The following is a 27,493-nucleotide window of genomic DNA, read 5'->3' as shown; positions in this document are numbered from 1 at the left end:
AGCAACTGCATAATTAGAAATCTGAGCACATGAGAGGCCTTCCGGAAACTGACGGCAGAGAAAGAGGAACAGTAGATCAAGGACAGAGCTCTGAGGAACAGTCCAGGATGTCTCAGAGTGGAGATTAGAAAAGGGAACATTTTGGCGGGCGCGGTGGCTCACGCCTGTAATCCTAGCACTCTGGGAGGCCGAGGCGGGCGGATTGCTCGAGATCAGGAGTTTGAAACCAGCCTGAGCAAGAGTGAGACCCCCGTCTCTACTATAAATAGAAAGAAATTAATTGGCCAACTAATATATAGAGAAAAAATTAGCTGGGTATGGTGGCACATGCCTGTAGTCCCAGCTACTCGGGAGGCTGAGACAGGAGGATCGCTTGAGCCCAGGGGCTTGAGGTTGCTGTAAGCTAGGCTGATGCCACGGCACTCACTCTAGCCTGGGCAACAAAGCGAGACTCTGTCTCAAAAAAAAAAAAAAAGGAACATTTGGACAAGCGGAGGAAAACCAGGAAGGAGCAGGTCATTGGCAGAGGCCAAGGGTGGAAAAGTTTGAGCTTTTGAGGGTCCATCAACAGCAACAAGTGCATCAGAGAAAGGGACTTACTGACTAAAACCAAGGGAACAGAAAGTGAGGAAGTAATGACACCCACTGCAGGCTACTTCCTCAAGAAACTTTGCTCAAAAGGAAGAAGACAAATCATGTAAGAACTAGAGGCTACACAGTATCAACGGAGAGGCTTAGAGGGAGAGCGGGGAGAGACTTCTACAAGATTATAGGCTGAGGCTAAAGAACTGGTACAAAGAGGAGATAATTGAAGGCTCTAGGTCCCTGCAGAGAGAGGAGGGATGAAATTAAGAATTCAGGTGGAGGGCCGGGCGCGGTGGCTCACGCCTGTAATCCTAGCACTTTGGGAGGCCGAGGCAGGTGGATTGCTCGAGGTCAGGAGTTCGAAACCAGCCTGAGCAAGAGGGAGTGCCAGTCTTTACTATAAATAGAAAGAAATTAATTGGCCAACTAATATATATAGAAAAAATTAGCCAGGCATGGTGGTGCATGCCTGTAGTCCCAGCTACTCGGGAGGCTGAGGCAGGAGGATTGCTTGAGCCCAGGAGTTTGAGGTTGCTGTGAGCTAGGCTGACGCCACGGCACTCACTCTAGCCTGGGCAACAAAGTGAGACTCTGTCTCAAAAAAAAAAAAAAAAAAAAAAGAATTCAGGTGAAAAAAGAATGGGCATGGGTCACCTTATCCTCTGAGACTCACATACCAAGTGTATAAGGTATCTCTTTGTCTATGGCAAAGAAGGAGTCTAGCAATGATAGAGCTATGTAGATAAATATATGTAGACAAAATTCCATATAATCTTTTTAAAAAAATCCTAATTTTATAAATTCAGAGTTGGAGGATTAGAAGTGGCAAAAGGAAGGTCATCCCAGGCAAAACAGGCCAAGCCAAACTGCAAACTGCTAAGCCTGCTGGCACAGAATCTCAGAGTAACAGGCTCCTTCTCCTCGCCACCAAAGCACTAGGGACCTTGGCCTTTCTCCTTTCTGGAAATCTGCTCCTTGGCCTTCTGCTTCTTTATGAGTAAAATAAATGTGTTGGATTAAAATCACAGCCAACAACCTATCTGTCCATCAGTAGATGAATGGAAAAAAAAATGTATAGTTGTATGATGGAATACTACACAGCAATAAAAAGGAATGCACTATTGATATACTCAACATGGACGAATCTCAAAATATTATTCTAGGTTAAAAAAAAAAACTCAGACACCTCTCCCCTCCTCCAAAAGAGTACATACTATATGATTCCATTTATATAAATTCTATAAAATGCAAAGGAATCTAGAGTGACAAAAGCAGATCAGTGGTTTTGGGGGAATAGGGACAGCGTGTCCCAGAGAGGGACAGGAGAGAAAGATTACAAAGAGGCATGAGGAAATTCAGAGGCATGATGCATGTGTTCATTATCTTGATTGTGATGATAGTTTCATAGGTATATACATGTCAAAACTCAAATTGTATACTTCATATATAGTTTATTATGTGTCAGTTATATCTCAATTAAGCTATAAAAATATATAGTCACAAAATGATCCTTACATGACTTCCAACTGACTTCCAATTTAATTTTTTTCATGATGATTCTTTGATCTCTTTATTCAACTGCCTTAAAAAAATCATTAGCCCCAAGCAAATATGCTTTTGTTCTTGGAAGGCACAAATCCTGGTTTTTCCAACTGGGAAAAAAAAAAAAGGGAAGAAAGTTCTAAGTGTAAGCCTCTTAATAATTAAGGATATAGTTCTTCACTCCTCTTCCCCTAAATTCACCAAAACCTTACTGGGATCAAATATCCTGAAAGATCACCTCTATTCTCTGTTTAAGAGGCTAAAGTAAAAAAGAAAAAAAAAAACTCTAATAAATCAAACAAAAACTTTTGCCAACAACTTCCACTCTTGTGATATAAAAGAACCAAAGCCCCAAGATGTTTAAAGTTGCCTGGTTCCTTTGGGGTTAACCTAGTTACTAATAAAAACGGGCTCTAATGATAAAAGAAGGTGGTCTCTTCTCTGTTTGGAGTGGTACCCCACTAACAATTAGCTTGATAAGAGGACCGAACAAACAGCAATCCAGAGATAGGGAGATGTGGATTGCTGGGAGAGAGTATTTTTTATCCCACTTCAACCTATAACTACAAAATGAACTGGCCCAACTGGAAGTTTCACAATTTCTGACCACAGGTCTACATTCCTAAAAGGTTACATGTGAAATAAATGTGGGATGTGTGTATGTGTGTGTTTTAAATTGAATCATTTCCTAATTCATTTACTATAATAAAGAAATATACTTGGGATGATTCAAATTCTGCCTTTGCAGTTTACTGGCATTGTGAGCTTAGGCAATCCCTTTATTTTTCAAAACTTCAACTTCCTCCTCTAAACTAGAGTTAAACTCAAAAGGCTGACTGAAGATTACGTAAAGCAAGAAAGTGTAAGGCACTGGGCCTGACACATAGACAGTACTCAATAATGCCTTATGAAATCTACAATGTAAATACCTCTTGAGATACAATTTCAGGAGCCTTATCTCTTCCTCTGACAAGCCTCCATTTGGCTGTTACTCAGTATCACGTAATTTTAAACTTATCCTTCTCTCACCCTGTGTCACCTTAATAATCTGAACCCACAAACAGGCAAGAACACATTAAGGGAATTTGCTATTTAATACAGCAATAAGGCTGGGCGCGGTGGCTCACACCTGTAATCCTAGCACTCTGGGAGGCCAAGGCAGGTGGATTGCTCGAGGTCAGGAGTTCGAAACCAGCCTGAGCAAGAGCGAGACCCCATCTCTACTATAAACAGAAAGAAATTAATTGGAAATTAATTTTATAATAGAGAAATTAATTTTATATATATATAAAATTAGCTGGGCATGGTGGCACATGCCTGTAGTCCCAGCTACTCGGGAGGCTGAGGCAGAAAGATTACTTGAGCCCAGGAGTTTGAGGTTGCTGTGAGCGAGGCTGACGCCACGGCACTCACCATAGCCTGGGCAACAAGTGAGACTCTGTCTCAAAAAAAAAAAAAAAAATACAGCAACAGTTAACAGTGAACACTTAAAATGTGCCAGGCCTTGTGTGTAGTTTTCTTGATCTGTTATTTAATCCTCACAACAGTCCTGTAAGGTTCATATTATTATTACCTCCATTTTACAGATTAAGAAACTGAGTCACAGATAGATTAAGTTGTTTTCCTAAGGTTACAGGGTTAATAAGAGGCAGGGGCCGTGATTTCAACTTAGGCAATCTGACTATGGGATGTCTGACATTAACCACCACTCTATACCACAAGTTTTTCAAAAAAATGAACTTTTACACACTATTGTTAAACAAATCATCTCAGACTTACCAGCTTGATAACTTTGGATAGTTAGTCATAAAAATCACAGGTGTATCTGAACTCACCTCTATCGAGAAAAAAAAAAAATCACAGGTATGTCTTAAGAAAGGGATTTTTGGAACCATTACAGCATCCTCTAATGAAGTCTGCTACCTACCTTTAGGTAGGACCACAACTAAATAACTCAGGCCTGGTAAAAAAAATCTCTTGAGAATCAAAATCCCACAACTTCTACTCAAAACTCATTCCAAAGTTTAATAGTCAGGAAATTTTTTCTGCTTTTATTATTTTTTTTAATTGACACATAATAACTGTACCTATTTTTGGGTAGGGTGGGGAGAATGGCGGATAGCTAGAGGTTGGTTAAAGGATATTGTTAAATTACAAGTTATTTAAATACTTTATGCTACAGACTAAGCCCTAATGCCTAATTCTTTGGGTTGATAAGCCCTAATATTTCCATTTCTCTTACTCATTCACTCAACTATTAAATAACCATTTATTAAGCATGCCCGGCTGAGTTACATCACTGAACGTGGAGAGAGCAAAGCTCTCAAGTTCTGACAGGGTCCACCGAGAGACTGGCCGGCTGTGTCTACGTATGTGTGAGGAAGGGCGGGTGCGGTGACAGAGTGCAGGGAGGAGAGGCCCTCACTTATGGAGGCGGGCACACAGAGCTCCCAGACAGCCCCGTGTGGCTCAGTTATGGCCTTACATCATATTAATACAATGCTGAAACATCCCAACTACAAACTCAACCCAGAGCAAACCCAGAGAAGGAGAATGGGCCAATCCCAAGCAGCCACGCCTGGAAAACCTACACTCTCCTTTTCCTGGGTCCTAAATCTGCCTGACACCATCAGTTTGCCATCTGCCCTGTGTAAAAAGTTTTTCATTTACTGAAGGGTACAACTGAAGTATGTAGCCTGCGAACAAAATAACTTCTGTGACTGAATTAGAGACGCCCCAATGTAATGCTGCTGTCCCATACAGGCTGACAACAGCGTGAAGCCCTTCACTGGGAGACACAGTCTGGATCGGGGTCCTGGTGCATGTCCTCAGGCTGTGTTTACTGAGCACCTAAGCCCGGAGGGTGCAGAAAGAAACACGGTCGCCGCCCTGCAGGAACGAACAGTCCACTCAGGGGGACTATGACGTGCACAGACTCCCGTGCACCCTGGCAGGCGCCACGAAGGCAGTCAACTCAAGATCTTAAGGACATGCAAAGGAAGCTCTCGTGGGCTGTTTTTACCCTCCCACCTCCCTGCATTTCTTAGATTCTGTTCATTAAAATTGGAATGATAATTCCTTGTTAATCTACTTTAAAATGTTGCGGGGATTTCAAAGGATAAAGCTCCCAGAGAAGTTTTATTTATTCAAAGCAGGTGTTGCGACACAACGGTGCTAATCTGCACCTTTAAAAGCCTGCTTCATTCATCTGTTCTGCAGGAAAGAGACCGGCTGCGACGCGCCAGTACCTGCGCAGGTGGGGGGAAAAAAAAGACGCGAGTCCTGAGCAGCGTCCGAAGTCACGACCTTGGAAGAGGATACCCCCGGGAGTCCTGTCGCTCACTTTCCGGGCGCCCCCCACGTCCCCACCCTCACCCCCGTCCCCCCACCCCGCGGCGAGAACCCCCAGCTCCGAGGCGCGGGCGATCCCTGGCGGCCACTGGCGGACTCGGAGCTCTCGCGTGCGTACGCGCGCGCGCGCGCGCGGGCTGAGAGCAAGGCGGAGGGAGACGGGGGTGTGGTCTTCTCGCGTGAACTGATGGCGTCATCGAGGCGACGGCCCGGAAGGAAGTAGCGTGCTGAGGGGTGTGGCGGTTTCTGCAGTTGCGCCGGGGTTCGGACGAGTACGAGTACGGAGCGCCCGGAGGGACAGCCTGGTACGCGGCCCCCGCCCCTCAGAGCGCGCGCCGGGCCTCGTCGCGGCTCCCGGCCGGGGCTGAGCCGCCGTCCTCCGGCGTCCCTGCCCCGGCAGCCCCTCTCCCCTAGCCGGCCCGCTCTCGCAGTGAGGAAGGAGCCCGCTTCTGTGCGGTCCCCTCCCCGCGAGCGCCGGGCGGGACCGAGCGGAGCCTCCCCGGGCGCCAGCCCCGACCCCGGGCGCTCGGCCCTCCCTCGGAGGAGGGCGGGGAAGGGGCGCGGGCCGGGGCGGGCGGGCGACCCCGGGGAGGGCAGGGTATCTGCGGAGCGGACGCAACTGCAGTTCGGTAGCGGGAGGCCGCCACGGTAAAAAAAAAAAAAAAAAAAAAAAAAATCAGCGCCTCGTAGGTGCCCGCGCCCGAGTCGTGTTAGACCCGGAGGCAGAGCCCACGCCCCGCGCTGACGGCCCGAGCACGCCCGACTGAACGTAGCTGTCAGTCACCGTAGTTTCTGCAGGCCCTGCAGTGCGCGGGAGTTAGCTTCCAGACGCCCGCTCTTCTGCGTCCTGGTGCCCGAACGCAGTGGGACCCGCGAGGAGCGCAGCGTCCCCCAGCGTGGGGCACTCCCTTCCTCCTCGAACCACGCGCTTGGGGGCAAGGTGCAAAGTGCCCGAGTGTGTGGGAGGCAGTGTGGCTTCCGTCTTGTTCGGAGTCGGTTCCGTTTGGGGCCAGAGGAATCACCGGGAAGGTGGATGATGAGAGGCCAGAGAATCCCACCGTGGCACTCCACTGGCATGCTGTCTCTGTCACTCCAGCATCTGAAAGGAGTAAATAATGGTTTCCTTTGAGACGGCAGGCAATTAGGACAGGGAGGCTCTGACCAGAATTACACGGCCACAACTGCCCGTCACTCGACATCCTCTGTAATTTGGGCCAGCGTAACCGCAGCTGCCTCTCTTCCCCACTGCTAGTATGAGAGGCTCCGGTGACAGCACATTGGTGTTCACAGGAAGGGAAGGCTGTGTTCTGAACCCTGCCCAGCTGGCACTGCTTCTCCCTTGGGCAATGGCTCAGTGGAGCCAGTGCCCCTTCAATGCAGTGGAGGGTGTAATTCCAGCAATTACAGAATGGGAATGTTGACTAAGAACATGGATCAAGTGAGTTGTGAATCTAGCCTTGTGTTCATGCTCTGCCAGGCTGGATATGAGCCGCTTTCAGGGAACTCAGCTTGGTGAGGTGCTCTGGCCATGTAGCTTTTCTTCTGCACACCGGACCCCACACGTTTTCCCCTATCTTTTTCCCTAGGACAAAGGCTCACTGATGGCTCAGTTGGGAGCAGTTGTGGCCGTGGCTTCCAGTTTCTTTTGTGCATCTCTCTTCTCAGCCGTGCACAAGATAGAAGAGGGGCATATTGGGGTGTATTACAGGTAAGGCAGAGACAGGTAGAAACTTGCAACTTCCTGTTAAATGACTCCCTCTCCCTCAGGCAGTCTTGGTTCCACACTACTAGGTTGCCTGTACAAAAGCCGGCTGAGTCCCAGTTCTTGGTGGCAATTTGAGAAGAAAACCTAGTCTGCTAATCTGGGGTGCTCCTTTCAGATTAACATTTCAGGAAAAATGAAAGAGCCTGCAGGTTCATTTATGGCAATTAAGGCAAGTCTTACTGACAGAGGTTCTTACAATAAAGTAGCTCGTTATGCCGGTTTATTTTATTGCTTGTTTTCTTTAAAAAAAAAAAATTCTTTGACTTCATAATATAAAGCAAAGGAGCACTTGTAAACCTCGGATTGCTTTCCATTTAGTAACCTCTATGACCATGTTTTTTGCTTTAAGTATTTATGAACCCCTTCTTATATGTGCCCTATGCCTATTTCTGGGTTGCTGAAAACAAGTTCTAAAACTCTTGAGTTCCCCCTCTCGCTTATTTCTCCCTCCCATCTCCTTCTATGTTCTTGAAAAAGGCTTTTATCATTTGCGTGCAGCTTGACTAGAAAAGTAACCCTACTGCCAAATATATATATATACACACACACACACACATACATATATATATATTTAAATGACTTATAAAGTATACTTAAAATTATTTTAGCAGGTCATGTCACTGGACTCCCAACATTAATACAGTTAATTGATAACCATATCACTGGACTGCCCTAATGGATTGCCATAAACTCAACAGATATGAGAAGTAAAACAGATTTCCTCTCTTATCTAAGTATAGTCAGGGATTTTGCTGTCTTTATGCCACTTAGCCTGTGTGCCCATTTTTCCCATTGCCAAAGCATGAATAATGGTTTTATGTTTTACCATCAGCCTTCCTAGAATATTAAGGTCGAGCTGAGAGGACGAAGGGGATCTGCAGACATGGCCCTGGCACATGTCACTCTCTGTTAAATGTTCATAGGGCTGAAAAGAAAGTTGGCCCACATGGCACTGATGTAATAGGTCCCTGTTGCTAAACCGAACCTGCCCTCTCTCCGTCCTGCAGAGGCGGTGCCCTGCTGACGTCAACCAGCGGCCCTGGTTTCCATCTCATGCTCCCTTTCATCACGTCATATAAGTCTGTGCAGGTAAGCTTGGCTGTGTGCTGTGGTTGGATGACTGCAAATTTGGGCTGTGGACTAGCGCATCATTTGAAATTACGTAGCCTTTTTGGATGAGTAAAATGCCTTTTCAGAGAGTGATTTAAGGATATGTGTGTGTGTGTGTATAAATACACATACATATACACACACATAAAAGCCAGAGAAGAATCTGTTCTGAACGTATAGAAGGAAAAGGGGTGGTGGGCGTGTGTGTGTTAAATCACAGGCTACTGTGACAAAGAGAAATAAAACATGGTAATTTTGCTGATCCTTATTTGAACTTCAGAAATGTGAATATAATTTTTGTGGGGGTGGGGGAGTTGAACTGGGTATGGTGAAATGACATCTAAAATAGGAGTGGAGGCCGGGCGTGGTGGCTCACACCCGTAATCCTAGCACTCTGGGAGGCCAAGGCAGGAAGATCGCTCAAGGTCAGGAGTTCAAAACCAGCCTGAGCAAAAGCGAGACCCTGTCTCTACTAAAAATAGAAGGAAATTAATTGGCCAACTAAAAATATATAGAAAAAATTAGCCGGGCATGGTGGTGCATGCCTGTAGTCCCAGCTACTTGGGAGGCTGAGGCAGGAGGATTGCTTGAGCCCAGGAGTTTTAGGTTGCTGTGAGCTAGGCTGACTCCATGGCACTCTAGCCCAGGCAACAGAGTGAGACTCTGTCTCGAAAAATAAAATAAAATAGGAGTGGGATTGATTGTGACAAAACTAAAGCCTGACTAAGTTAGACAAGCTATCTCTGCGGTATCTCTAGCTAAGAAGAAGAATAAAATTTTCAGAATGACTTTTAAACTAGCCCTGTAAGTTTCTTCTGCTATTTGCCATGCTTTATGGCTTTCAAAGTACATTCAGGTACATTATCTCATTAGTGTCTCAGTAATCCTGAGACTGAGCTGAGCAGGTGTTACAGTCTGAGACAGGTTAAATAAGGAACCTGGTGTTGCAAAACTAGTACAGTGCACTCGTATTCACAGTTTCACTTTCCACTGATTCTGTAGCCTGTGGTTAACCACAGTCTGAAAATAGGTGAGTACAGTACAGTAAGAGGTTTTGAGAGAGACCACATTTCACTTACCTTTTATTACAGTATATTGTTACAATTGTATTTTATTAGTAGTTAATCTTTTACTGTGCCTAATTTATAATTTAAGCTTTATTATATGTATGTATATATAGGAAAAAACATGGTGTGTGTACGTGTATATGTATGTGTGTGTGTGTGTATGTGTGGTTCAGTACAACCCAAGATTTCAGGCATCCACTGGGGGTCTTGGAACGTATCCCCTAAGGGTAAGGGGGACAACTGTAAATGGAAGAGGCAGAAATAAGCACAAGTCTTAAGTACTCTTCAGACTCCCAATATATTCTTCACTAAACCTTGTTACTCCTCCCTGTGGTGGTTCACTGACGGTGAAGCTCGGGAAGGTCGCTCTGCTTGGTTCAGCAATCACACCCTGTAAGAGAGGAGGGCGAAGTGGGGTATTCATGTTTAACAGAAGCAAAGCTCAACTCAAACATTTGTTCAAGGACATTTGGGTTTCTGAAAAGTTACTTGGCTTGTCACTGCCCATCTTCCAGCATTTTATATTTCCTCTGTTTCCAGACCACACTCCAGACAGATGAGGTGAAGAATGTACCTTGTGGGACTAGGTAAGTTGCCCAGAATAAAGGTATTAAGCCCAAATAAGTAAGAGGAAGAGCTGTCGGGCTGGCTGCAGGAAAAGACAGTGAAAAGGGAGGCACCCTTTCTCGGTGGTTTTACCGAATTCCCTGTGCCCTAGCTCCCTATATTCTGGCTGGACCAGGCTGTGGAGTGCAGTAGAGAAAATCATGGAAGGTTTCGGAGGAGCTATCACGTGTGATAAGAAGTTTGCACCTCTGTTAGAAATGAGGATGCACTAAAGGCTTTTAGCAGATAAATGGCCTGATCTAGGAAGATGACTTTGGCATAACTAACTAAGGAGAATGTCCTAAAGGGAAGGGAGACCTTTGGGGCAGGCGGTCCAAAGAGGATGCTATTGCAGTGTCCAGTTAAGAAGCAAAGAGGATCTCAGAGTAACAAGGTCAAGAATGCCACAAAGAAACACTCTGAAAAATCCAGAATTGGAACGTCCCACAAGAGAACTGCCCTGATCTCTTTACAAAGCGGGTATATTTAGAGGGGTGCTGGATTGAAAAAGAGACTTGCAAGAGACATAAATAAATGCAACGGTGAACCTCGATTAGAACCTGGCCCAAAATTAACAGCTGTAAAAGCCACAAATGGGAACTATGTAAGTCTGCTCAGACTGCTGGAACAGAATACTGGGGAACTCAAACAACAGATACTTATTTTCTCACCATTCTGGATACCCAAAGTCCCAGATCAAGGTGCCAGCAGGGGTAGTTTCTGGTGAGACCTTTCTTCCTAGCTTGCAGATGACCACATTCTTGTGTCATCACATGGCTTTTCCTTTCTTTGTACAAGAAGAGAGGAAAAGATGTCTGTTGAATACCAGTCCTGTTAAACTTAATTAACTTCTTAACAGCCCTGTCTCCACTATAATCACATTGTGGGTTAGGGCTTCAACATACAAAGTGGGCGGCAGGGGTACCCATTCAGTCCATAACAGGAACTACTGGGGAAATTTGAATAAGGACTGGGTATTAGATAAAGTTAAGGAGTTTTGCTAATTTTCTTAGGTTTGGTGATGATATGATTATGTAGGAGAATAGGATTATTCTTAGGCGATACTTGCTAAATAAAGTGTTAAGGAGTAAGGTATCATAATTGCAACTTACTTTGAAATGTTCATAGAAAAAGATTAACAAATAAGGTAGAATGTTATCAATGTTGAATTTAAGTGTTGGTATATGGGTGTCAATTGTACTATTCTTTCAGCTTTTCTGTATGTTTGAAATTCTTTGTATAATATTTGAGGACAAAGGGAATGCTTAACTAAAGCGATGGTGATGACAATGTGAGAAATATTGACTGTAAAATTCCACAGTAACCTTGTAAGTTCTGAAAACTTCTCGACTTTCTTTAGTCTTGTCCCTGTAATTGATTGCTTTAATCAAAAGGCATTGCTGATTCAAAAGTTATGAACTACTCTTTTCATACTGGGCACCCCAAAAGTCTCACTTGTGTCTTTGTGGAGATATTTTTAGGCGGTGTGATTTCTCGGGAGATTGTATTATTGCTGTAAACTCTAAAGATCTCCTACATGAAGTTCCAAGATGCCTTCCAACCTCCTGTGAACTCTTTCAGGAGACTACACTATATTCCAGAGCTTCTAGTGACTTTTTTTTTTTATTCATTTTCCCTCCAACAGTGGTGGTGTGATGATCTACTTTGACAGAATTGAAGTGGTGAACTTCCTGGTTCCAAACGCAGGTAGGCCTTCCAGTTTTTTCTCACCCAGCATACCACCCTGGATCTGTCGTGGCACCTCAGCGAAGGAGAACTGCTTTGTCTGACAAAGTCTTGAGTCTTGCCCTTTCTCATGCGGAACTCTCCCCTTCCCTCCCAGTGTATGATATAGTGAAGAACTATACTGCCGACTATGACAAGGCCCTCATCTTCAACAAGATCCACCACGAGCTGAACCAGTTCTGCAGTGTACATACGCTTCAGGAGGTCTACATTGAGCTGTTCGGTAAGAAAGTCTGTCCTGATCATGCCGTGCTGAGCAGCCTGCTTCTCCCCACTGCCTGATTCTGAGCAACCCACAGGGTAGGATGGGGACTTACGGAATCCAGTGCTCAGAACTGGTCACAGCAGGAGTTGCTGGCAAACAATGATGACAATGGAAGAAGATCCTTAGAATGGTTGAGCTTTGGCCACAAGAATAATAGTGGGATAGAGTGTCACTTCTGGCCTGAATCAGGGGCCTGGAATGGAAATCTGTTCCCACTGTCCCTAAAACATTATTCTATGATGAAGACAAGGTCAGTTCTAGAAAAACCCTAGAGATTATCCAGGCCAACATCTTCATTTTAAGATAAGGGTCCTGCAGCCCAAAGTGAGAAGGGCACAGAGCTAGTCACTAGCTGATGGCAGAGCTGAAGCTGGGACTTTCATCTCCTGGCTCTTACTTCAGTGCTCTTTCACCACACCACACTGAATGGAGGGCACCCAGGATGGGTGATGAGAAGGGTCTGGTTTCCAGGTAAATCTAGAAGCGAGATGAGAACCATAGCTCCTAACAGTTCCCAGAACCTTTGTGGGGGTTTTTTTACCCTGTACCTGTAGAGATAAATAGAAAAATGTTTTCAACAAAAAGGATCCGTTGTGCTTAAGTAAACACCTTTCTGACCATTTGACCTGGTCAGAGTAAACGCAGCCTGACTTCAGTGGCAAAGGAAGGAAACATTTCAGTAATTGTTATAACTCTTTTGTGCTAAAGTATTCTGTTTAAACTTGCTGCTAAAAATTTTCTAGGAGCTAATGCTAAAATTAAATTAATTTTTCAACCAATAGTACAACTATTCTTGTTACTAGGACTAGACAGTGATTTTTTTCCCAGTAATCTTCATAAAGAGGACCCTGAATGAGAACATTTTTTATAGTAGACAGAAGGAGAAATCATCAGCATTGCTAGTGATCATAATTAAACAAACAGACTTTTGCACTGTTTAAGATTTAGGAGATCATTAGAATCACTTTTAATTTTTCTGCAGTAGAAAATGAATCTAAATTCATTTTATAGAGTTTGTATTCTTTTATCAGTTTTGGATTCTGTGCTTTTCAGAAAACACTGGTAAATTTGCTAATTTTCTTTTTTTTTTTACCTCTAACAGAATTTTATAAAATACTAATTTTCTCTCTAGCCATTGTTTTAGGACTTGTGCCATTATATGAACATTTGAAAGCATTTGAAACAGTAGAAGACAAAGGATCTCTAATGTCCCTAGAGAGAATATTAAAATACTAATTCATCACTTCTAAAATACTAATTTTCATCACTTCTTTCTGATACATTCTCTTTGCTTATTTTATAAAAATATTGTCTAATACTTGTTAAGAAGTTTACCTGAAGGGCCTGTGTTTACTTAGTAATACCACTTACATGACATTTATCAATATTACCATATTAACAACTTACTATCAGTATTACTAAAACACCTTGCAAAATATTTCTTCCAGATTTTCCCAGAAGGTTACTAACTCAGAGCCACAGGTTTTCTATCTTGACTCAAATATAATTTGGTCTGATGAATGACTTCTATTATTAACTTATGAAGGGTACAGGCCATCTAGCTTAAAGTTTGGTTGGTATTCTATTTAAAATACAAAATATGGGCCAGGTGCAGTGCTTCACACCTATAATCCTAGCACTCTGGGAGGCCAAGGTGGGAGGATCACTTGAGCTCAGGAGTTCAAGACCAGCCTGAGCAAGAGCGAGACCCGTCTCTACTAAAAATAGAAAAACTTAGCTGGGCGCTGTGGGTGTTGTGGCTTGCACCGATAGTCCAAGCTACTCTGGAGGCTGAGGCAGGAGGATCACTTGAGTCTAGGAGCTTGAGGTTGGAGTGAGCTATGATGATGCCATTGCACTCTCCCCAGGGTGACAGAGTGAGACTCTGTCTCAAAAAATACAAAATGTGAAATATAGTATTTATTTCTAGTTGTTATATTGTTAGACCCCTAGCAGGTGGGGGCCGCTGACTTGATGGCATTTCTCCCTCCATGCTGAGAGGCTGTGGGGGCATATCCAATACAGAGAAACACCACGATCCCTTGCTTACCCACATACTGTTTTAAAATCCTAACAATCAAAGCATAGTAACAAAACAAGTGTATTATTTTGACTACTAGCTAGCTTCCATGGGCATCGGTTTTGGCCTCTGTAGAAAGAAGGAGACTTGTTCTTCCTCTTGCTTGGGCACAGGTGACCAAGGAAGGTCCACTTAAAGCAGATGGCAGCTGACAATGAGGAAGGTGATTAAATTTATAAGTCCCAGCCTGGTTGAATGCAGTCTTTTTCTCGAACCCTCCTGGGATCTTATTGTAGAGCTCCTAGGCAGAAGGCAGGGAAGGGGGCTATAAAACCCCGAGAAGGCCCTGCCAGAGCAGGCAGCTTTGGTGCTGCTGTTCCGAGGGCACAGCTGGAAGGGGGGGACGGGGGAGTCAGTTATAGCTGCTCCTACACTTGCCTGTGAAACGATTCACATGTGAATTCCAGACAGAGGAATCGGGACCAAAGCAAACAGCACATCAAAAGACTTGGGCTCGTGTCCAGAATTGTAAATTTTAATTTTCCCCTTGTGGTGTTTGATGGATTTCCTAATAGAAACAGTCTTCACTGGGGCTCTCCTTGACGTCAGAGTCTGTTTTTCTTTTAGAAACTTCTAAATTACTAGAATTAATGTGCTCAGCTTTTTTCAAAAGACCTAACATAACCAGTCCACCTTCCTTCTTCGTGGAAACTGGGAGCCTGCCTTCTCTCTTGCTGCACTTGTCTGAAGAAAGGCTGATTGATGCCTGTCTTCAAGAAATGTGCTAGAATTGTTATTTGTTGTTGTTGGGGGGTGTGTGTGTGTGCGTGTGTGTGTGTTTAGCTCAGATCCTCTGTATGGTATATTTGATATTTTCAGCAATAAAGTTGATTTTATCTTTTATGTGGAAGCCACAGAAAAAAGATGTCCTTACATTTAGCTGTACAGAGGGCTGCCAGGCACACTGCTCCAGAAGTCTTGAGATTTCTGGACTTTGACAAGTACCCTACCTTGGGAAGACCTTTGCCCACAAGGCACATGCCTGAGCCAGTGATCTAGCTTGTCCTTTACCCACAGACTGCCCTCGCCCCTGTCTGGGAGGTGTAACAGCTCCTTTTTCTGTGTCTTTCTTGATTCCAGATCAGATTGATGAAAATCTCAAACTGGCTTTGCAGCAGGACCTGACCTCCATGGCTCCTGGACTTGTCATCCAAGTAAGCACTGCCACCGTGGGGGAGTCCCCGCTCTCTGTCACTGTGTCCCCCCTTCCAAGGGATGACCTTTGGTGCAGGAAGATCAAGGCCCAGGGGACCTGCTTATATCCCTCACCACCCTCACTCTCCTCCCATCAGTCACTGTCCTTATCCTTCTCCAGGCTGTGCGGGTGACAAAGCCCAACATACCCGAGGCGATCCGCAGAAACTACGAGTTGATGTGAGTGCGCCCTGCACCTGCGCCCCTGGCCACCACTCTCCCACCCCCCACCTCATCCTGTCCCAGAATTCACGGGAGCTGGGCCAGGCGTTTCAGTGGTTCCCTTGCTTGGGTATTTGCGGCAGCCGCTGCGCCGTGACATGGGACAGGCGTGTCAGGAACATCCCTGGGCCTCCTTAGCCATGATCGAGAACCCCGGGAGGGGCCCTTTAGAACAGCAAGGCTTTTTTAAAAGGGCCAGTGGGCCTTGTTTGTGTTCAATGGCTCGTGCCAAAGGGGGAGATGGGAGGGAGAGATGAGTGAGTGGACAGGCAGGTGTATTTCACTAAAGTAAATTATGTTTTATGTCCCACAAATGAGTTATTTTGGAGGAGGAGAAGAACCATATTACTGTCTGCAGCAGATCAGTTTTTTACCTGGGCCATTGAACGGCTTTCTAGGAGAGAGTAAGAAATCGCAGTTTGCCTGTCCTCGGCCGAGGGGTTCGACTTCTCCAGGGGACGGTGAAGTTCCCGAGAAGTTTCCCCATACGACCTCACAGCTGCACTGTTTTCCCCTTCAGGGAAAGCGAGAAGACAAAGCTGCTCATCGCAGCCCAGAAGCAGAAGGTGGTGGAGAAGGAAGCGGAGACGGAGCGGAAGAAGGCCCTCATTGGTCTGGATGTGGTTCTCTGCTCCCCCTGTCAGGGCGGAAGGGCTGGGCATGGTGGGAAGATGCCAGGAAGGCCCGGGCGTGGTTAGAGCACGTAGCCCTCCAGACGTTTCCACCTCGCAGGAGTGGCATTCACACGCCCCGAAGCAAAGTCGAAATTGTCAGATTATGGCCGGGGTAATGAGCTTTGAGTTTCCACGTATCTCTTAGGAGAGAGGAGCGCTTCCTGTCAGTTCTTAACTTCATAGTAATAATCGCTAACACTCGGCTGGGCGCTGTGGCTCACGCCTGTAATCCTAGCTCTTGGGAGGCCGAGGCGGGCGGATTGCTCAAGGTCAGGAGTTCAAAACCAGCCTGAGCAAGAGCGAGACCCCGTCTCTACTATAAATAGAAAGAAATTAATTGGCCAACTGATATATATATAAAAAAAAATTAGCCGGGCATGGTGGCGCATGCCTGTAGTCCCAGCTACTCAGGAGGCTGAGGCAGAAGGATCACTGGAGCCCAGGAGTTTGAGGTTGCTGTGAGCTAGGCTGACGCCACGGCACTCACTCTAGCCTGGGCAACAAAGCGAGACTCTGTCTCAAAAAAAAAAAAAAAAAAAAAAAAAGAAAAAAGAATAATCGCTAACACTTACTGAGCACCTGCTATGAGCTAGGTGCTTTTCTAAGCACTCAATATGTGAGTTAACTCAGTCCTCAAACCACCATGTGAGGAGGTTACTGTACTGTCATTAACCTTGTTTTATTGACCTGAAGCACAAGGAGGTAAAATAACGTGTCGAAGCTCATATGGCAAAGTCAGCGGCAGAACTGGGGTTCAGATCCATGGACTCTGGCTCTAGAACTTGTATTCTTGACCCCTGCACTGTATTATCAACAACCAACCCAACTACTTTCTAAAATGAAATGCCAGGTGGAAGCTTATGAGAGAATACCTCATTCTTCAGAATATTCCTTATGGAGAAGTACGCCGTGACTTAGGAGAGAAGTCAGGGCTCATTCGTCCTCCCTTGGGCCCAGGTCTTCTCAGTCACTGTCTTGTGCTGGCGGTGTGGGACTGTGCTCACCGGCTCGTCCCATTTCTGCCCGTGTGTGTCCGTCACAGCTGCTCTCTGGGCGCAGGGGCTCTCCAGCTATGCTTAGCCACTCCATGTGCCAGGACAGTCAGATCAGGTGAAATTAGCCAAACTGCTGAAAGACCAGGGCTCTAAGTTTTTCCCAACTTCATTCATACAGAAGCAGAAAAGGTGGCCCAGGTTGCCGAGATCACCTACGGGCAGAAGGTGATGGAGAAGGAGACGGAAAAGAAGATTTCAGAGATTGAAGGTGAGCAGAAACAGCGTCCATGCCTGAGCCTTGCTCAGACCCGCCCGGCGGCCAGTGGGTGTGAGAGTCCTTGCCTTTGCCTTTTAATCTCTGTTCTGGGATGTCACCACTTCTCTGAAACATCAGCTTTTCTCCGTGCTTAGACTTGGGTTTTGAGGAGATGCTGGCTGGGTCAGCATCCATTTTCTACTCCAGAGAACATTTGTTCATTCAGCAAAAGTGGTTTGAGTGCCAGTGTGTGCCAGGCACTTTATTAGGCATGAGAAAAATGAAGTCACTGCTGTCTTGGAGTTCACAGGCTGGCAGGGCCAGGGCTTAGCTACCCTCTCCTCAAAAGTTGGTCGGCACCATTGTTTCAGGCTCAAAGTCTGCTTTCCAGGTCCGTGTAGATACTAAGCCAGGTTTGAAGAAACCACTTTTTCAGTACCACCCACACTGGAGCCAGAGAGAAGTGTTTTCTTTGCTGGCTTTTCTGAGTATCATTCACTCATTTCCAGCTCCTAAGCCTGCACCTCCTTCCCTCCACCCACCTTTGACTTCGTGGGGTGCCTTATGTCAAGCAAATGCCAGGACGAAAATGGCAGCTCCAGGCCCGGCTTCGGGCTACAAAGTGTTATGTCCAATTATGCTCATTATGGGGCCTGTCGGGCTTTGCAGGGGCCCATTGAGGAGCCAATTAGGATTTCACAGATCAGTAGCTCCTCATTAGGGAGCTCTTAACAAAGCAGCACAGTTTTAGTTCTCATAAAGGCGTGTCATCAAGTGCGGAGGCCAGTTGAGCCAGAACCACCCCCCAAACTTCGAGCTCCTTCCACCCAGGGTTACGCTGAGGGCATGCGGTGAGAACCCACCCACAGACTAGCCTTTCTCCCCAGGCATTTTGCTACAAATATTATTCACGTGAGGCTGGCCTCATTCCCAAGGCAAGGGGGTAAATATCAAAAATTTTGTATCCCCTTGACAGAAACCCAGCCTCAGAGCTGATCAGGGAAGTATATTGCTTGCATAGTGGAATTAAATATGTCTTGTTCCAATCAGGTGATGGTCTAGACCACAGCATGTAATTCTGTCTTAGAACTGTGCCGGCTTAATCATTGTTAATTAGAAACTTTTTTAAATGACTGATGGAAATAAAAGGGAAATGGAGTTAGAGAGGGACTGAACTATTTTATGTTTATGGCATTCAGTTTTAGGGCGGCCATATTCAGAGCCTTCTTTGGGCTTCTCTTGATCGTGCTACTTAGCACGAAAGGGCTGAGGTGGAGAGCTCCGGAACTGGAGTCTGAGGCAGAGAGAGTCCCGCTGCTCTGCTTTGCAGACACAGGGCTACAGAATAAGCGTGTGGAAACAGGAGGTGTCTCTGGGTAGCAGTGGTGTTTTTGATAATGCTTTCAAAGGGCAGAGCACAGGCTTGCTCATAACTGGTCCTCATCACAGGAAGATGCTCTCAGAGCACTTTTTCATCCTGGTTGATCCTATAACAACGTGTACAATAGGGGAAAATGCCTTTTCCCCAGTTTCACAGGGGAGGCAACCCAAGCACAGAGGGGAAAAAGCAATCTCCCCAAGGTCACAAGGCGACTGGGGGAAAGTTACAGGGACCAGAACAGTTTCCGACAGTCTCTTTACTTCCTGCAAAGCACATGGGTTTTGCACTGCATCCATCTCGCTGTGCTCTTACCCGCAGATGCTGCGTTTCTGGCCCGAGAGAAGGCAAAGGCCGATGCCGAATGCTACACGGCTATGAAAACAGCCGAGGCAAACAAGGTAAAGGGCCGCCGCAGCCTGATGAAGCGCTTTCTCTGGGTTTGGGTTTATACTGCTTGAGAGTTCCCAGTGCTGAATGCCCACCACCACCCAAAGCCCCTCGTGGCCAGAACTAAGAGCTATGCCATGTGGGCCAGGTGTTGCCCTCTCTCTGAGCAGTGCCTTGTTTAATTTTTGTGTTAAATGTGGAAACTTTCAAAAACTCTTGCAAATGTCTTGAAGATCTGAGATTTCTTTCTTTTAGAAAAATGACTACCCTGTTAACTAATGTAACAGACCACAAAAAGTAAACGGAGGTGCAAATCTTTGACAGCCTCTCCCTAGGAAAATTAAAGGGGTGCCACCCCAAAAATGTCTCTAATATGGTTCTACCTAAGTCTTCCTTACTTTTTTTTTTTTTTTTTTTTTTTGCAGCTGAAGCTGACCCCTGAATATCTGCAGCTGATGAAGTACAAGGCCATTGCTTCCAACAGCAAGATTTACTTTGGCAAAGACATTCCTGACATGTTCATGGACTCTGTCGGCAGCCTGGGCAAGCAGTCGGAGGGGCTGGCTGAGAAGCTGAGCTTTGGCTTAGAAGATGAGCCTCTGGAGGCAGCCACTGCGGAGAACTGATAGTTTTATACAACCTCACATGACACTTAATGAGATCTTTATTTTTTAAGATGAACCAGAATGCTCCCTCCTGACACACTACCTTCTTTGACTCTCTTCAAGTTACCATGGTGAAAATGAAGAAATGGATTTAAAGCTACTCACCCTCCTGGGAAGGGGGTGGGAACTGATGATTTGGGATTTTATTCAGGTAAGTCGGTTATATGACTTCTGATAAGATCTGTGGACTATGGGTTTGAGCCTTTGACTCCCAGACACTAATTTGTCCTTTGAAGCTGGCTTAATTAGGAATGCTGCCATTAAGGACAGGGAGAAATGGAGAGTGTTGCCTCCATGTGATTTGATTTCCCTTATTTGGAAAAATGCAGCCCAGTGTTCTTCGCCTGCTTCCAAGGTGGGAGATGCCTGTGGGTGAGGCTCGGCCACTGAGAAATATGTGCTTATAAGTTTGCCAGAAGAGCTGTAGAGAAACAGCTGCAGACATTTGACCTTCCTGGCATTTCTGTCAGCGTATGTATGAGTTATTTTAGAGGCATGCTTTCTCCGGCCCTCATAAGGAACCACTGGCGCTAGGTTTTGCAAGATTTTCTATACACTGTGCTCCTTGCCCTAGGGCTCAGAGTGGTGGTTTCTGACTGCGTCTGTGGGGTCAGAGCTCAGTCACCACCACACAGTTCTTCTTGAAACTTATCACCCATTCTGTGATTTGGATTCTTCTTCTCAAATAATCTGTTCAGTGGTCCCACTGAGCATCAAGAAGACAGAAATAACCCAAGTGTCTTAGTAGCTGCTTCAGTGGGCTCCTTTGAGCTATTAGCCACTGCGGTGCCTGCTTGGCAGATTACTTAGGTAGCTTGAGAGCAAGTGTCTTTGTTGTGGATTCTACAGGGAAGAGCTCTGGCACCATGCGTGGAGGAGGATGGTCAGCCAAGAGATTTCCTGGACTTAATGCCTATGGCTTGTGCTGGGAGTTTGTCTGACACAGAGGTAAAGGCAGGCCTGTCCTCTGAGTAGCCTGTGTTTTTAATTCTAGGGCTCCGGGCAGTCACACAGAGGTCAGACTGAATGTTAATTCTCCAGAGACAGCTGTGGACATCTGACTTGTAAATGCAAGTCAGAGTTCATGCCCAAGTCCCTGAGTTCAAAGTCCATGCAGAATGTTTTCTTTTTCATCACTAGTTAGGAAAATTTCAAGTCACTCTGGGATATTCAGGATTGGGAGAGAAAATATAAAAGGAAGGTTTTTCTTATACCCTGAAATTGGGGTTAGGGATAGTGTGGGTAGGGGGATCCATCCAATGAGTTGTGTACAGAATTGTTAAGTGGAAGGTGGCTATCTGGAGTAAACTAATAACCACATTGGTACCCTCCATGACCAGCTCTGGCTTAGGATTTGGCCTTGTTATTAGATACTCCACCACCACCCCCAAAACTCCTACTGTACCCCTCTTCCCAAGGTGAATACTGTGAAGGACACTTTCTGGCACCAATCCCCACCTCATTTTTGGTCCTATGCCCAGATTTCAGGTTTATTGAATGGTCCCAGAACTTGGGCCAGCTTGCTTAGGAGTTTGGGGAGCTTTTAGCCTGCCTGGAAAGATACAGTATTCACTCCCCATGCTTCAAATGTTGCCCTTCTCTGTTCTAATTCCTGGGACTTAGAATTCCCAAACTACAAGTCCTGGTCACACTTCGTGAAGGCAGCAAGATGTTCCTGGGAGCGACAGATTTTAATGTGCTCAAGAGTCCTTGAGAAAGTGGTCAATTTCCCAAGATCAGCATAGGGTAGCCATTATTAAAATATATTCATCCTCCTCCTGTTTCAATCCATTAATCATTTGCTAGGAGCAACATGACATGCCCAGCATTCCCTAATCACATATATGTTTGCTCCTTCTGCTCTGAGCTCTTGCTGCCTGGGCCTCAGAAAACACCAGTTTGCCACAATGGAATCAAGAGCAGGATATCTCAGCCTCTCTGAATAGTACGCTTTGCTCAGGTTCGTAACTTGAAAGCCTCTCGGGTACTAACGTCCTGTGATAGCTTGTCCCTTGACCACAAAAGAGCCTCAGTAGAGTAAAGTCCTGCTACAGCTGCCCCTCCATGTTAAAGTCACTTCCTCTTTCAACAAAAAATATAAATGTCGTTGTACCCATTAATGTAAATCCGATGCTTGTCTGTACCTGTCTGAATAGTAAAATCATGGAAGTCACCCATTTCCTTAGCATGGGACATTGAACCCATCCATCTGTGTGACTTTGTTTTTTTAACACTTACTAGAAAATCTGATCTTAAAACATTTGAATTCTAAACATGTAAAATGTGACAGCCTACAATTTTGTAGACAGTGAAGTAATGGCTGCTATTTATAAATGGAACTTCTATCAAAATAAGTAACTGTTTATAAAATTCAGTTTTTGTAGGATTTTCCAAGGAAAAGTCACCTTGATTGAATGTTTCTCATTAAACTTTGCAGAAGCAATTCATATACAGTACTGTTTTTAATCGCTTTTTAATATAAGGACAGAATGTTTGCAAGGAAGCCAAAGTTTATTAATAATTTTTATATAACTAAAATAGATTTGGAAGGATCTGTGATCATATTGAGGTAGGAGCAGGGGGATCACTGGAAGAATCTTAGCAATATATTGATTCAAAAAAAGAGATGAGACGTTTTACAAAGGATCTTTAGTAGTTTCATTGGATCTGTGTATCTGTCAACACTGATAATTACTATTTAAAGAGACTAAATAGTGAAAGTAAGATGGTGATATTGAGTTCTAGCCACTGTTTTTGTTGTTTCCTTATAAAAGAGGTAATAGCCAATCATTTTGTGTTTGTATTTCCATTCCTTTTTATTTCTGCTTTTGTGTAGTCTGATGATTGGATAGTCAAACTAATTCTACTTTCAAAGAGCCCCAAGGGTGTAATGACCCCCCATTTGTAACAGAAATGATTCTTGTTTTAGTAATAATCCTATAAATGATACTGCTGGATTCACTGTCTTGAATTAATAGCTGGAGGAATTGTTTTGTACAACACTAAAGATCTTATGTGAATTTATGTCTTAGTTTTATTTTCAGTCTTGCTAAATAAAATGAGTCTTTGTATTTACTTTTTTATTAAAGTGAAATTTAGCAACAGCTAATATTAGGATAGGCAATATAAAGAAATAAAACATACCTGACTAGTGAGTTAAGTACAAGATCTCCCTAAAAATATATTCAGATGAAAATCTATCCACATTATCAGTATAGAAACAATAAAAACCTAATTTGTGAACATGGCATAATTCTTGGTAGGTGTTATAGAGATTTATCATTTTAAATAATTCAAACACCACTCCAATTCTGCTCCAAAGGGCAGAGATATTTTCAATTGACCAAAACTCATTTTTATATCAATTCAGTGGTGAAGTCTCAGTCTCTGTTCTGGAAAGCTGCCCAGCCTAGGGTTGCCAGATAAAATATAGGATGCCCAGTTAAATGTGAATTTATGATAAATGAGAAATAATTTTTAGTGTAAGTACTGTTTGTCCCAAATCTTGCGTGAGACATACTTATGCTAAAATAAAATTTGTTGTTTATCTGAAATTCACATTTAACTGGGTATCTAGTATTTTTGTTTGTTAAGTTTAGCAGCCTTAGCCCAGGCTGTCTCAGATTTTTTAATGGGGCTCCCAATCTTTCTGTATGGGTTTGAGAACTTCCTACACAAATAATATGAACTTATTAATATAACTGAATAGGTGAGTTAAGAGTATAGTTACTGGTGTTAGACTGCCTAAGTTCAAATCACTGCTCTACTATTTTCTAGGTGTCTGGTCTTGAATAAGATTTTTAACCTCTCTAAGCCTCAGTTTCTTCATCTATAAAATGGGTTGAGTGGATTACATGAAATAATGCCTATGAAGGGTTTTAGCACTGTGCCTACCATGTTTATGTTCAAAAATAACTTATTTTCAATCTGGGAAATTGGGCTAGATATAGCACACAACTATCAAGTGGGTATCACAAATGGAGAGTCAAACAAATGTGAAAAATAAAATTACAAGTAGGATAGCACATAGAAGAAGCAGGAAATGACATTGCAATGCAGCAAACATGGTTTTAGAATACATATCTCTCTGGAAATGTAGCATGTGGAAAATAAGCTGGTTTGGCCGTGTTGAGAAGAATTGTCCAGTTTGGGGTTCCAGTTAAGGAAAAAGAAAACTGGAAAAGGTGTGAAAGAAAACAGAATGTTATTAAAAACCTTTTGGGGGGCCGGGTGCAGTGGCTCACGCCTGTAATCCTAGCACTCTGGGAGGCTGAGGCGGGCGGATCACTGGAGGTCAGGAGTTCAGAAACCAGCCTGAGCAAGAGCAAGACCCCGTCTCTACTATAAATAGAAAAGAAATTGATTGGCCAGCAAATATATATAGAAAAAATCAGCCGGGCGTAGTGGCGCATGCCTGTAGTCCCAGCTACTCGGGAGGCTGAGGCAGGAGGATCGCTTGAGCCCAGGAGTTTGAGGTTGCTGTGAGCTAGGCTGACGCCACGGCACTCACTCTAGCCTGGGCAACGAAGTGAGACTCTGTCTCAAAAAAAAAAAAAAAAAAAAAAAAAACTTTTTGGGGGTAAAAAGTAGTTAAGAAATAAAGCTCATGGGTTGACCCCAGAAAGACAAAAGGGAAATTTAACTTCACATTTACAAAAAGTTGCCTAATGGTCAGCTAGCTATTCTCTAGCCGCCAGGGACCAGAGAAGAGGAAATTAGCTTGAAGAATGGAGTGTTTTAAAAGAATTTACTTAAGATGAGCCGAAGTTTGAAATGGGGAGAAGTAGTTATCTGCAAATAGAAAATAAATAAGTCCAGGGACTAGCGTGGATAACATTTCTTCTCCGATGGTCTTCAGAAATTGGGAAGATTCTGCGCTATTTGGGATGGTTTAAATGTCATTGTTTCGGTATGAAAGATCAAATGATCTCTGAAGGTCCTTCTTAGGTGTAGGGTTCTAGAATCTGTGTTGACATTTCAAAAGCCAAATGTAACAGCATGTTTGCAAAGGGATTGCTGTCATGGGCTACTCTCCCTGAACTCATTTAGACTGGGACATGGGCATCATTTCTCCATTTCTCTTCAGAGCTAAGTAACCAGGCAACAGCAATTTTCTGTCATTTTATCTTTTTCTTTAATCCCCCTAAAAGAATCACAGTAGGCTCAGAAGGAAACAATTTTCAAATCTATATATGTTTTTCTCATAATTCAGGGCCTTGGACTACAAGAGGAGAATGTTTTAATAGCTTGATGGCATTTATGGTGAAATGCGTATACTAGGCTTTATTTAGATCATTTATAAAATCTGTTCCTCTGGGCATTTGGCTTTTTAATCAATTTCTCTTTTCCCCTTTGTCCTTGTGAATTTCTGAAGCAATTTAAAGACAATTACTGGTGATGAAGGGATTTTGGACTTGGATTGTTCGAGATTAGGTAGTAGGGGAGAATGAAAGGTTAAATTGGACAGTTGATGTCCCAGGAAGAAGAAAAGGAACTAAAAAAGAAAATACGAGGAAATTAAAAAGTGAAATGAAATTGGTTCAAAAGTACAACTATGAAGTAAAGAAATTAGAATGTGAAACAATCATGGGACTGGGGCCACCATAATCTTTTTGTCTCCAGTTCTATTTTCATAAGATTTCATAGAATGTTAGAGATGAAAAGTATCTTAGAAATAAACCCACAGTAGGCCAGGCGAGGTGGCTCACACCTGTAATCCTGTCACCTTGGGAGGCTGAGGCAGGAGGATTGCTTGAGGCCAGGAATTCTTGCTCAGGCCATCCTGAGCAAGACCCCATGTCTCCAGAAAAAAGAAAGATTACCGGGGTGTGGTGGCATGCTTGTGTAGTCCCAGCTACTTGAGAGGCTGAGGCAGGAGGATGGCTTCAGCCCAGGAGTTTGAGGTTGCAGTGAGCTATGATAATACCACTGCACTATTGCCCAGGCAACAAAGACCTTGTCTCAAAAAAAAAAAAAAAAAAAAAAAAATCTATAATAAAGCCATCGTGGTCTTTCCCAGGGTTCCTTTACAGAGTAAAGCCTCAGTAAATATTCACTTATTCACTGAATGGATAAGGGGATGGGAAGATGACCTTGCCTTGTAATTAAAAGAAGAGAGACCTGATCTATTAAATGAAGGAACAACTACTTGTCACAGTGACACAATGACTTGTCATGTCAAGTGACTACTTATTACCAGGATTACTGTCACCTGGTTTATACATTCTATACATCTGTGAGGTATATGTGGTTTTAAAATGTTTTCCAAATAGCATATCACTTAAAAGTATTATATTTCAGACTCGCCCAGTCCTTCCTCTACACATCCCTTTACCATGATCTCCTTTCTTTATGACACCACTTACTGCTGGCTAGCTCCTTCCAGCTTTGTGTCTCCACAGCGAACATCTGTCATGCTGACACCGTGAGGGATTGTTGTGGTCATTTTTAAATTTTTATCACTTTTTTTTTTTTTTTGGAGTAGGAATCTATTAAGACCAGAGACATTTTATTTGAACATGATTACTCATAATGTCTTCAGCAGTCCTACTTTACAGATATAACCCTGTTCCGTGCACCATAGTAAATGGCCAGAGACTTCCCAAAAAGAAGTCCCTTACTTCAAGGACCTGAGGTTGCTGCTCAACGTGATTTTCCCAGAGCAGAACATGTGAAATTCCATCTCTGCTCCTGGAGGCTGGAGAAAGGTATGAAGAGAAGAGAGTGAGGATACTACCCCTTCTTTCCAGAAGGCTCTAAATTAAGCTCAGCCACCGTGTCAAGACAAGACAACCGGGAGAACAAACTTTAGCCCTTTCTCTAACATGATAAGCATCCCACTTCATTAAGTTGCATTAAAGTCTGAGAATCTTTTAACAGTAATTACAGCCAAAAGGGCTTTCCTTAACAAAACTGGTCTCTTTCTACAGGCCCGGGGCACCTGCGGTTCCACCATCTGACTATTAAATTTAGTCTGGCTCCGCCTCAAGTTTACAACCATACTGCCCATAGAGCTGGACACACAGGAGGCTCCAGGACTGGACTGAAGTGTGCACTGAGCTCACGCTGGAGCTACTCTGTCTGGAGCTGCCTGTGCCCCCTCTAAGGTGGCACGGGCCACAGGTAGCCACTTGCAACCGCCCTTGCAGCGTTATTTCAGAAATGAGGTGCGATCTTAAAAAGAATTCAAATGTCTCACTCAGTTTTTCCTGTGAGTTGCACGCTGAAATCTTTCTTTGTATATACTGGGTCAAATAAAACATTCACATGTTATTATTCTGTGTGCCTGCGAGACATTTTTAAGTTACAGGCGTGGATCGCGTTATGCTTCTACTGGGCAGCACTGGTCTAAAGGATGACAGCATAGAAGCCACACGTCTGAATCATGCCTTGTCTCTAGGAAGCGTTTTCTTTCACGTCGCCTAGCGGCTGCTGGCGAGAACGCTCCGGCATACTAAAAGCCATGCCCGCGCCCTAACGGCTTCTCATCCCGGTCCCTGCGCCCCAGAAATTTCAGTTCACAGCTCTCTAAAAGCCAGGGACGGGCAAAGCCTGCAAGGCACTCTGAAAGAGAACAGGACCCCGAGAACAGAATGTGGCTTT

The 27,493-nt window shown here is 44.3% G+C and overlaps 1 protein-coding gene across 4 annotated transcripts; it reads left to right on the top strand.

Annotated features, from left to right (window-relative positions):
• The first annotated feature begins 5,692 nt into the window (after positions 1–5,692).
• Positions 5,693–27,166, top strand: ERLIN2 (ER lipid raft associated 2). Of its 4 annotated transcripts, XR_012914726.1 has the most exons (13): positions 6,414–6,586; positions 7,065–7,186; positions 8,251–8,332; positions 9,961–10,007; positions 11,672–11,733; positions 11,870–11,995; positions 15,198–15,271; positions 15,433–15,491; positions 16,054–16,145; positions 17,381–17,470; positions 19,158–19,237; positions 19,652–20,042; positions 26,821–27,166. XR_012914726.1 is itself a non-coding variant. In XM_012762935.3 (12 exons), exons 2-12 carry the CDS (start codon positions 7,080–7,082, stop codon positions 19,850–19,852), a joined length of 1,020 nt encoding a protein of 339 aa, XP_012618389.1. In that variant the 5' UTR covers positions 5,693–5,783; positions 7,065–7,079; the 3' UTR covers positions 19,853–22,966. The 4 variants fall into 4 exon arrangements, 3 of the variants coding, with proteins under 3 accessions (XP_012618389.1, XP_012618390.1, XP_012618388.2); XM_012762935.3 differs by lacking the exons at positions 6,414–6,586; positions 26,821–27,166 and adding an exon at positions 5,693–5,783 and having other exon boundaries at positions 19,652–22,966; XM_012762936.3 differs by lacking the exons at positions 6,414–6,586; positions 26,821–27,166 and adding an exon at positions 5,791–6,126 and having other exon boundaries at positions 19,652–22,966.
• The last annotated feature ends 327 nt before the right edge of the window (positions 27,167–27,493 follow it).

The sequence above is a fragment of the Microcebus murinus genome, chromosome 24 (genome assembly GCF_040939455.1).
Source record: "Microcebus murinus isolate Inina chromosome 24, M.murinus_Inina_mat1.0, whole genome shotgun sequence".
NCBI lineage: Eukaryota > Metazoa > Chordata > Mammalia > Primates > Cheirogaleidae > Microcebus > Microcebus murinus.
The sequence above is the reverse complement of the archived record's forward strand: the minus strand, read 5'-3'. Positions and strand labels throughout refer to the sequence as shown.